Consider the following 12126-nt stretch of genomic DNA (forward strand, 5'->3'; position numbering starts at 1 on the left):
AACTTGATAGGTATATTGCATTGCATATCACAGTCATTGACAGTACCGTGGATCCCAGATCGTAGTTTTGTCTGTTTGTTTGTACTTGACTTGTTTCATTTCGTGTTTGCTACGTCCTAAAATCACCTATAAGGGTTACCAAAATTCAACAAATGACATACTTCAAGGCACATGAATTTCTTGTTATTTATTCCAACAGATAAGTAACGACAAAACATAAGAAGTAACGAAGAACACTGTCCAAAATGCTTTAAATGCTTGACATTTCGTAGGTTTGAATTCTTTAACGTTCATCACGGTGGTGCTGATGCGAATTTGAATGCTTTTCACACGTTTATCATGTGAGATAAATCGCATGATGATGAAATTCAATTGAACGAACCAGCTAGCTTTTGAACGCTGATCTTGATAATCAGTCAAATTCACTCGAACTTATATGATGGAATGCAGCTCTGACGTACTTGGGAGAGAAAACCTATACTAGAAAAAGGAGGAGAGCTATACCGTATGTCCATTCCCCCCCTCCCAATATATATATATATATATATATATATATATATATATATATATATATATATATATATATATATATATATATATATAGTGTGATGATGCTGATATTCCTACCGCACGCCTCTGTCATCTTAAGTGAAATTATAGTTGAGACAATGTAGATAACAGAAGATGTCGCATGAAACCGGCAGAGTTGTGAAGCTTTCGACCGTGGTCTTCCTCAGCTTTAATGTCTGTTTGTGAAACGAAATATATGTTTTTGAGCGTAACAAATCTGAAGTCATAAACACAATATATTGAATATAAGTTGAGCATGAGTTAATAGTTACATGACATACTTGGCAATATTTTTTGGCACTTTGCAACACATTCAACAATGTATAACTGAAAATGAGTGTATAGTGAGTATATATAGCATACAAACATATCATACAATAAAAATTATCAAACATATATCATAAATAAACTAAATAATATGATTACCTGCTAAGCAGACGTTTGCGTTGCCTGGATGTCTTGTGGTTGTCTTGTGGCGGGATGTGAGTGATCATGTGATATTGGGGGAAGGTTTGTGTGCGGTGGTGCATGTCAGGCAGGAGTGGGGTAGTGTAAAGAATTAGGTTCAGTGTTACAAGTGTGTCAGTCGTGTCAGCGCAGATAAAGAACTGTTAACAATTACGGTACAATGAACATTCTCGTGGTCATTAACCCCTACAGCTGATTTACCAACAATCAAAGTAGCAGGCATGGAACCCGGGTACAGATAGAGTGTGGATAGAGAGTGGATAGTGTGTTGCCACTTGTCTCTAGGTACATAACACAGAAATATACAATATACACATTATTTTATATACCAAAATTATTACTGAAACAATCTTCATACTCTTGCCACATAATATAACAAAATTGTGTCGTACAGTATAATTTTTCTGTGCACACCTCCATCAATCTATCTATTAATCTATTCATAATTCATATTTATATATATTCATATTGAGATCGTATATATATATATATGTATATATATATATATATATATATATATATATATATATATATATATATATATATATATATATATATATCCATATACATATGTATGCATACATACACATAAACATCATATACACACATACATACATATATGATTACATAATTCCTTCTATCCACATTATATAATAACTGAGTATATAACAATACCTATCAGTTAACCAATACAACATCAAAAAATCGCAATCCTTTACAAACATTCTATCTTTTCCGTAAATACAGTCTCATTTTACATAAAACCCGGGTACAGATAAAGAGGGGATGATGTTTTGCCACTTAGAAACAAAATATATGCCAAAATTATTGCTGACAAAATCTTCATGCTATTCCCACATGATATAACAAAGCTATATCGCACAATAATTTATATATACTGTTTCTCTGGTGCACAACTCTACCTCTCTCTATCTATAATCATCATTTCTTATACATATTATATAATATTCATGCACCCATGTTATGATTATATACACATGCATACACTATATATATACATATACATATATATATATATATATATATATATATATATATATATATATATATATAACGGGACCCTCCGCAATGGTAAATTTAGAAATAGTGAATCAATTCAAATGCAATTTCAGGGTGTGAAACTATAACTTATTACCCACGTCCTACCGAAAACGCCATCCGATTTGCTTCAGTGGTAAAATAGAAATGAGGATTTTTGTAGAGCATGTCAGGAATCTCTTCCCTCCAAGTTCTGTCCATGTTCACACATTATGCAATTCCAAGAGCATCCAAGTACTAAATTTGGAAGAATCAGACCCATGTCATGCTGTACAAAGATCCACATTTCTCTTTGACCACTGAATCAAATTGAATAGGATTTTCTGAAAAAAAAAAATATATATATATATAGCTATGATGTTATATTTTAAGACCCCGAAGTAGCATTCAGACAGTTTAATTATACTGGAAGTTTTCAGTGCGGAAATCCGGTTGTATTTTTTTTTTTTTTTTTGGGGGGGGGGGGGCATACTGTACACTTTCAGAACTGATATAATGAAGCCTATATAGGTCTGTTAGCAATCTTCCAAAAGTCGGCTCCATGGATATTCTCTCATTGCGTTTTATTCAAGACATCCCCCTACACGCGCGCGCAAATACTCAAAGACACCACAAACCGATCAAAATAGTACACTCCACTCTGGGGAAAGGTGTACAGTTGTGACAGTGTGTTGGCGTAAGCCACTGATCTATATAAAAGAATTGGTAGACAGCTTTTGTCCATTATTGTTCACATTCTGTGGCAGCGACACGCCTTGTACCACCGAGTGCAGAAACACAATACGGAAGCCGACAAACAAACACCAACTTCTGATACCAAACTACTTCCCTTCTGGTCCCATAGTTGCAAACACTCTGGTGTGCTTGACTACGCAAACCGGAAAAGTACACTACATTGAACCCATTTGCGAAATTAGGCAACCGTCAATTTAATGATTCTCTAACTGGACAAGACATGTCTGTATTTTATCATTCTGCCATTATTATCATATAATTCAATTCGAAGGGATAAGAATGAAAAGAAGTTTTATTGAAATTCGAGCAGAGTCACATACAATGATAAAGTATATAGTCTAACCTTTGACAGTTAAGAATAGCGTCATTGCTGGCAAGCTTCAGTTTGTTCTTATAAAGGTTTTTGGTCTTCCTCTTCAGTTGAAATAAGTGATTAGCCATAGCGATTTGGGTGTTATTATGCACTAATGATACATCAAGGTTCTTGAAATCGTGTCATTTTCGACACTCACATGTCTGACAGTAATGTTTACAACCAACCCATTTGTCGACTTATTGGGGGCAAAGATTGTTTCAAGTGAAATTCAGTCTTATTCGATGTTTTATTTTTCCTTTTTTTTTCTTGAGAGAGAGAGAGACAGCTCCAGTTTCTTTTCTTTTCTTTTTTTTTTTTTTTGGGGGGGGTTGGGGTTTCAGAATCCATCGATTTCTCTGGCGCCAATCATTTTAATAAACCTGGTTATGTTAATGATTAATTTCTGCTCTGTTTTAAGGATATTATATTCTATCACTTTCTTGTTCACTTTTGTACAAGGCAGGTTTTAGAGTTCTGTCCAATAGTATTCTGTTCCCTCACATACTGCTATGGCCTGCGATGCCTGCAAACTGCAGATTATGCCTTATAATACAGTGGGCGTAAAGTTATCTGATATGATTTCATTTGCACAAACTGCACGTCATTGTAGGGCATTGATAACATCACAGAGACAATTTGACAATTTGATATAATAATGTTTACAATAATTATTTTCAGTCGCATGCAGGTTAAACTACAGTTACTATGGCTGCAACTGGAATACCTACAACAGAAACGTTGTTTCCTGGCTGCAGTGCTGTCACAGTAATTGTATCTACGTAAACGCAAAATACATAAGATTATCAAACGAAAATTGGTCCCAGCCATGAAAATTAGTAAAATCATACTGTATCTCAAGTATGGACCCAGCACTTAGCGGCATCAAAGAGTCGATACCGCTGAACAGTAGAGGGCATCAAAGAGTCTACCGCTGATCAATAGAGGGCGGACTGATAGAAACGTTCTTGGAGTTGGCAACCTGTGTTCCGATTGTTCATTGTCTGAAACATGTATCTGTACTTCTGTAAAGCGATGTATATCCGTAGGCCTTTAATATAACAACTCTTGGTTTGGAATAACATTTGTTTGTTACCCACGCCGATGAAAATCGGTAGGGGTTTAAAGGGTTCCTTATGTTTGTTTGTTTTTGTTTGTTTGTTTGTTTGTTTGTATTTACATGGTAACAAAATGATGATCAATTGTCTGTAAGATTTAAACGTGAAATTTAAGGGAATCGTTTTGCTGCACAGGCGCCGTTGAGATGATCCTACAGAAGCCTGTAAGGTTTCACCACAGACTGCATGTATATTGGGCTTTGTGAATCTACGCCGAGCCTCTTGTGTTTTAATTTTAAGGAAAAGCATGTTGAACTTTCCAAGCAATGTGGATATCATGAAGTAATAATTAGTCCTCATCAACAGTGCTAAATAATTCATTATAGTCTCCATGAAATCAAACTGACATGCCATATCCTTTAGTTAACATTTCGTCGATGTGTGTTGTTTTGCTATATGCAATTTGCATCTGATTGTTGCAATAAATTTCTATTGATTGTAACAAGCCGAGGAAGAAATCATGATAATGCTGCAGTGAGCGCAGCATCAACAGAGGGATTCCACCATTGCATGCATGGTGAATGAGGAAGAAGTAAAGAGGAGAAGAAGAAACAATAATCTCTCCTTTGTATCCATACCGTGCCGCGGAGAACTATACGCTATGCTCTTTATAACTGGTGTTAAAGATGCATTGATAAATGCAGCGCTTTTGTTAATTGCATCAGGCCTCAATCATAAGAAACCCAGCGAGCAGTATAGTTCGCTGTCCCTTTCAAACCTTTCGGCAGCAATTATCTAGCTTGCAGAACACAGGACACGCAACAAAATAGAAATTGTACTTCTTCAACTATAGAATGCTAATTAAGTATGCAGAAGAACGCCAGGACTAATAATTTAATCCGGTACAAAGTTTTATATAGGCTATCTTCTTGACTTATAAGTAAACCAGTTTTTTATATCTCATCTTCTCGACTTGAAGTGTAAAATTTTGTCATCTCGACTTTAGGTATATAATAGTTCGATATATACCGGTATCTCGTCTTCTCGACATTATGTACAATTTTTTTATAACATCTCATCTTCTCGACTTCAGGTATAGTTTTATATATCTCGTCTTCTCGACCTTCAGAGGTGAAATAGTTTTATATATTCATTTTCTCGTCTTCTCAACTTTTGGGCATGTATAGTCTCGTCTTCTCGACCTTAGCTACAATAGTTTTATATATCTCGTCTTCTCGCCGTTAGATATAATTATAGTTATTATTTTCTCGTCTTCTCGAATTTGGGTATACAATAGTTTTATCTGTCTCGTCTTCTTGACTTTAGATATAATAGTTTTGTATATCTCGTCTTCTCGACGTTAGGTACAATTTATTTGTATATATCTCGTCTTCTCGACGTTAGGTACAATTTATTTGTATATATCTCGTCTTCTCGAATTCAGGTATACTTTTATTAGTCTCGTCTTCTCGACTTCAGATACATTAAAATCTAGTCTTCTCGACTTGAGGCACAGTTTGATTTATTTCGTCTTCTCGACTTTTAGGTGCATGAATATTTTATATACATCATGTATATCTCATATTCTCGACTTTATTTACAATGGAAGGTAACCAATTCGTCTTTATGGTGCCACTTATAGCAAAGGTTCTTTACTATACTAGGTCCTGATTTAGTATCTTTTTTTTTTATGGCTTATGGTATGCTTCGGCAGGAACTAATTGGTGCCTTGTCTGAAGTTGTACCCGTATATGGGGGCGTTTTATGAGCTGATATCAGAGTTGTTCTCATTGTTGTTGAACTGCATGAAGGAAATGTGCTGGTTGTTCGAGTGAGTGGGTCTCTCAATCGTGTACAGAACGCCAAGACTTAAAAATACCTTTGATTTATTAGTTTCACACGTATATAATTCACTTTCTCTCTTGCTCAGATTCTACTAAGACTCATTTGTGTTCTGTAGGATTATAACTAACTTCCTCTTGATCAAGTTACGCACAAAACACCCGTGAAATCCTATCGACACAATATCTAATTTAAGTCAAAGTCTGATCTTCATTTCTTAAGAAAATAAATGATGCTATGGAGCGGTCATTATTGATTGTATACAGGACTGATATAGCGAGTTTGAACAGAGATAACAATCACATACTCACACACTGACATTTTTTGGCTTCAAATAGTAATCTATTCACTTCCATCCAAATGATACCAGAAATATCACTTCTCTTTCTTACTGTGTATATATACAACGTAACATAATAATTCATTTGACAAGCAATTGAGACATACATACCATTTTTTCAATAAAACAACTAAAATAAAAAAGGAAGTACATTTATCTAAGATAAACTCATAAAAAACCTACAATTCTCTTTAGTTATACCCTTCCTAATCGACCTTTAAGATACCCCAAAATACAAATCATCAAACACTCCTCCATATTATTTTCATCTCTCCTTTCCCTTTAAAATCCAGCTAATTGCCAGAAAGACATTATTTTGTCCTTCCTTCCGCCCCCACCCCCAACCCCCCCCCCCCAAAAAAAAAACACAACAACAACAACAACAACAACAAAAAACAACAACAAAAAAAAAACCCCAAAACTAACGAACAAACACATAAATACATCAGGTTTCAGGATTGAATACCATAAAGACATCACATCTCTCTTTCCCTCTCTCTCTCTCTCTCTCTTTTTAACCACTAAAATACTTAAATCTTCAGCACACGTTTCCATGGGAGTGTAGGTGATACCTAATTTCGCAAAGGCCTATTTCGAGTGACATGATTGTCGCTAAAAAATGTGATCCACAACACGCGCGAACGACGCACAAGATCAAGCGTGGTTTCTGAAGCGAGGTGTCGGCATCGATATCCATGGACATGCACGGCTGGCTGGCTGTCAGTAGGTCCATGCTTGGCCACAGAAACCATGCAGAAACCAATCTCATTTATATACATCTACCATGTCTACGGAGCGCTCGCTCACCACCACCAGTACTGCAGTGGGATGGGGACAAACTTGCGACACAGGTGGTAGTCAGTAACACGTATCACGTACGTATAGAGCTTAGAGAATGGGGGCTGCGGAGAGGTTCAAAGGTTAATGCTACACTGATGCTGGGACAGGTATGACAAGAAATTCCGTGGCCGAACCCTGACATATGTCGAACCGTTGTGATCAGATGTTGTGACGTCGATATCGAGCGATCTCCTGCATAAATAGAATTGTTCTTTGCACGAGGACTGTATTAATTCAAGGTATCTACTTAAAACCTTCGGTACTTTGAGTTTTACCGGTACCCTTGCCACGACACTCACATAGCAGCGGCAGTGCCCGTGGACGAAGTACAGCATTGTGCAGCACCACCCGGCATCTTCAGCGAGTGTAGAAGTGTGTCACCACTGCACTTCAGACTTGGCCGGGAGGCGACGCGCTCTTCTGTAGCGCTAGTCCATGCATCGGAACTTTTTTCCTTCGGAGATCCCTAATTAAGCTACAAAAAATGGAAGTTGGTGTGGTATGTATACCCGACGACACAGACATGGACAAATTCCGGAAATTAGTGGACAGTAACGAAGGATGGACAATCAAATATAATAAGAATAATGTCAAAGTGTGGGTGCAGAGTGGGAACGACAAGGAACAACCACAGTCGCGAATCCGAATGTTGAAGGTAGGATAAAAGAGCTAGATTTGCATTTGTAAAGTGTATCTATAACCTGTTATATGTGATATCGGCCGTGATATCTGTACTGGTATTTTAGAACAATGCATTTTATTCGTTATTATTGTTATTATATCCCAACATTCTCCCAAAGCAAATTAATAATACAGCATGTATATTTAATATCATGGTAAAGCAAGTAAGAAAACGCCCCCTTGCCTTGGCCTTGCCCTCCTGAGTCCTATTTAACCGGTTATATACATCTACATGCACACATCAAATTCTTCATTTACATATTATCAAGTAGAATTTCACAGAGTCTGAAGTATTGTACATTTACACGTTGAATTAGTATCCAAACCATCATAACTTAGACTCTAGAGCAAGACTTTTAGTTTAAGTGATTCAATACTTCAGTGGTACATTCAATGCCGAGTTCAGGAGTGTGGCGTTTAATGATGTTACTATTTTGTGTGACCTAGCCTAACCAGACGCCATGCTAAGCATGATGGTGTCTTCATGTGCCAGCATGACCCGTCGCAACACTTGCAGGGGCAGATTCAGGAACTTTGTAAAGTGGGGGCACCTTTACAAAATTAAAGGGGGGTGCACGTAGTTGTACCCCTCGCCCACTTTTTCTTTTTATGGTCTTTGTTTTAACAAAAAATAAAGGGGGGGGGGCATGCACCTGGTGTGCTCCCCCTGGATCCGCCACTAACTTGTGAACAGCGACAGGGTTGTGTATACGTGTAGTTTAATGTGTGACCCAAAGCCCAGAGGAAGTGCGACTTTAAAGGGAGTATAGTACTGGTTGAGGTGAGGATTCATGTTTTGAACATTCCTAAGTGAGATAATGAGAAACCTCTTATGAAATATGAAAGAGCATGTAATTTTAAGAAGGATTCAACATTTATTTGATGAAAATTGGTTTTCAAATGGCTGAGATATCCAAAAAAGTGATAATGATAAAAGGCAACAGGCCAAGCCTTTTAATAGGATATCTTTGTTTCACCTTATTTTTTGATATCTCAGCCATTTCAAAACCGATTTTCATCAAATAAACTTTTGATACGTCTTAGAATCGCATGCTCTTTGGCATCTCATAGAGTGGTTTCTGAATATCTCGCAAAACGTTAAAAGCTATATCCTCACCTCAACCAGAACTGTACACACCCTTTAACTTACTTTTTTTTTTTTTAAAGACCAAGTACAAAGCAAAAAGAAGTAGTTTCTCGTCCTTGCACTCATCTGATTTGGTACGGCGTCAATCTTTTTTTTTTTTTTCCTATTTACTAGTACTCAAAATGATAATGAATTTTAATTAAAAAATTGTGTTTCACATCCCTTTTTGCATCTTTTTGGAGTTGTCAATGAGGAGGAGCAAACCCTGTCACTACCTATGACTGCACATTTCTTGGTGCTAATGTACTTTGATATCCATGTAGATGTCTCAAATTCTGCGTGCCCAAATTGCACCATAATCACAGAAAAACAGCTCATTTTTTGGAACCAAATAAAGTTAGTTACCAGGAAGCGTCGATATTGACATTGACTTTCATGTCGTCATTTAAGATAACTCTTTGCAATGCTCACAGCACACATGCTGCCTGCGCAATCTGAAACTGAAGTTAGCCAACTAAATATGCAATGCATCTTTCTAAAAATGAATGTACAAATGATTTATGGCAAGTTTTTAAGTTCATTGAGAAATGCAGTGCTTACAGCACACAGGAACACAGAGACAGACACATACCAGTATACAATGTACACACACACACACACACACACACATAGTTTTGGTTGTGGCCTAACTTCAGATTTCTAACATTTTTTGGTAAGATAATGAGAAACCTTTTATGAAATGTGAAAGAGCTTGTAATTCCAAGAGGATTTCAACATTTACTTGATGAAAATTGGTTTTGAAATGGCCGAGATAGATCCAAAACAGAGCGATCCGAATAAAAGATGGGACCCGCCTTTTATTACGATCGCTTTGTTTTTCTGTTTTCGGATGTCTCCTATAGGCATTCCAAAGCCGATTTTCATCAAATAAACTTTGAATTCCTCTTAGAATGGTGCATGCTCTGTACTATTCTTAAGTGGGAGTGTTTCTTGGTATCTTGCAAAAAATTAAAAGCCTTATCCTCATCTCCACCAATACTATAGGCCTACTATCCCTTTAGGCAACTTCTTCAACTTTAATCATTGTCCCCTTGATTTTTTACTCCCAGCTAATTTAGCTAACTTTACTTGAAAGATACATTGCATGATATTAGATGGTTAATTGCAGTTTCGCATTGTGCAGGCTGCTATGGACTACCAAGCCATCCTGTCAGAGGGAAAATGAAAACAAACACACAAACAAACACACAAAATACATACATGATGTCTGAGTTCTACCTCTGGTTATGCCCATAGCGGTCAGACTGATTTAAAGTTATGGTAAAGAATTTTCATATTATGACATATCATTAGTAATTATTTTGAGTCGGTGTCTTGTTATAAAATTCAATTCATTTTTAAAGAAAAATACTGGTCAAAGATAAATTAAGTGAACTTGTGGCATGTGTACAGTGTAACAGATGACCATGTGATTTACTTTGAGGTAAAGATTTTGATGATCAAGAGTCCAGGATCATAGAATGTCAGAGTTCAGTGTCAAATTCTAGCATTTTCCAGCTTACATTGTATGCAGCAAATACACACTTGAGCCATAAATATGGATAGAACATTACAGTATCATTTATTACACGCCAATACACTGGCTAGATGAAGCCTTACATGCAGTTATTTTTGTCAATGTCAGTTGCATTTCATTTCATCATCTTTTGTAGCATGCATTTCTAAAGTACAGAGCACTTTTGTTCTGTTTGCAGCTACAGCTAATGAGTATAATGCTACCTACATTTTTTGTAGGTTTGAATTAGACATGTCTTGACTAAATATTATTTTGTAATGAGCAGTAGAGGATATTTATTATAGTAGATCTGTGCAATATGTTCTTTATTAATATAATTGTGACAGTCTATTATTATTGTTATTATTATTATTATTATTATTATTATTATTATTATTATTATTGATATTAATATTATCATGATTGTTATTATTCAGTGTTCATCATTATCTTCACTATTCTTTTGCAATCAGTGGATTCCCTCTTTTTATGCCTCCGCCACGAAGTGGTGCCGGAGGCATTATGTTTTCGGGTTGTCCGTCCGTCCGTCCGTCCGTCCGTCCGTCCGTCCGTCCGTCCTTCCGTCCGTCCGTAATGAATTTTGTGGACAAGGTAACTATCAAAACCTGTTGAGGTATCCTAATGAAACTTGGCATGTATGTGTATTAGGGGGTGAAGTTGTGCCTATCAACTTTAGGGTGCACATGCTCAAGGTCAAAGGTCAAAAGGTCAAGGTCAAATACATAAAATTTCACTATTTCCACCATATCTATTGAATGCCTGAAGATATTTTCTTGAAACCTAGTGTATACATGTATTACCCAATTAAGATTCTCTGGTGAAAGTTTGTGTCATGAGGTCAAAGGTCAAAAGGTCAGGGTCAAATACATAAAATTTCACTATTTCCACCATATCTATTGAATGCCTGAAGATATTTTCTTGAAACTTAGTGTATACATGTATTACCCAATTAAGATTCTCTGGTGAAGGTTTGGTTCATGAGGTCAAAGGTCAAAGGTCAAAAGGTCAGGGTCAAATACATAAAATATCACTATTTCCACCATATCTATTGAATGCCTGAAGATATTTTCTTGAAACTTAGTGTATACATGTATTACCCAATTAAGATTCTCTGGTGAAAGTTTAGGTCATGAGGTCAAAGGTCAAAGGTCAAAAGGTCAAGTGAAAATATTAAAACTTCTTTTTTTTTCTCCGTACCTTGGAAAATTGTTCAAGGTATCTTCATGGAACATAGTATATACATGTACTGACTGGAATTGATTATCTAGAGAATGTAGGGTTCATGGGGTCAAAGGTCAGGGGTCAAAGGTCAAGTGCAACACTTAAATTTTACTATTTCCCTCATATTTATGCAATGCCAGCAGGGTTTTTTTTTTTTTTACACTTGGTGTATGCATGTGTAACCTAATAGAAATTCTCTGGAAAGTTTTTTTTTCTTCTTTTTTTGCCTCAAAGGTCAAAAGGTCAAAGATCAAGTGAAAGTGCTGAACTAACTTTTTCCTCCATATCTCGGAAGTG

At 36.3% G+C, this 12126-nt stretch overlaps 1 protein-coding gene across 1 annotated transcript in view; it reads left to right on the forward strand.

Annotated features, from left to right (window-relative positions):
• Positions 1-7748: 7748 nt before the first annotated feature.
• LOC140235202 (START domain-containing protein 10-like) overlaps positions 7749-12126 on the forward strand; it is a 30267-nt gene continuing 25889 nt past the window's right edge. The window contains exon 1 of the mRNA XM_072315236.1: positions 7749-7919. Coding sequence (XP_072171337.1) covers positions 7749-7919 — 171 coding nt within the window. The remainder of the gene's footprint in view (positions 7920-12126) is intronic.

Source organism: Diadema setosum, chromosome 11 (genome assembly GCF_964275005.1).
Source record: "Diadema setosum chromosome 11, eeDiaSeto1, whole genome shotgun sequence".
Taxonomy (NCBI): Eukaryota; Metazoa; Echinodermata; class Echinoidea; order Diadematoida; family Diadematidae; genus Diadema; species Diadema setosum.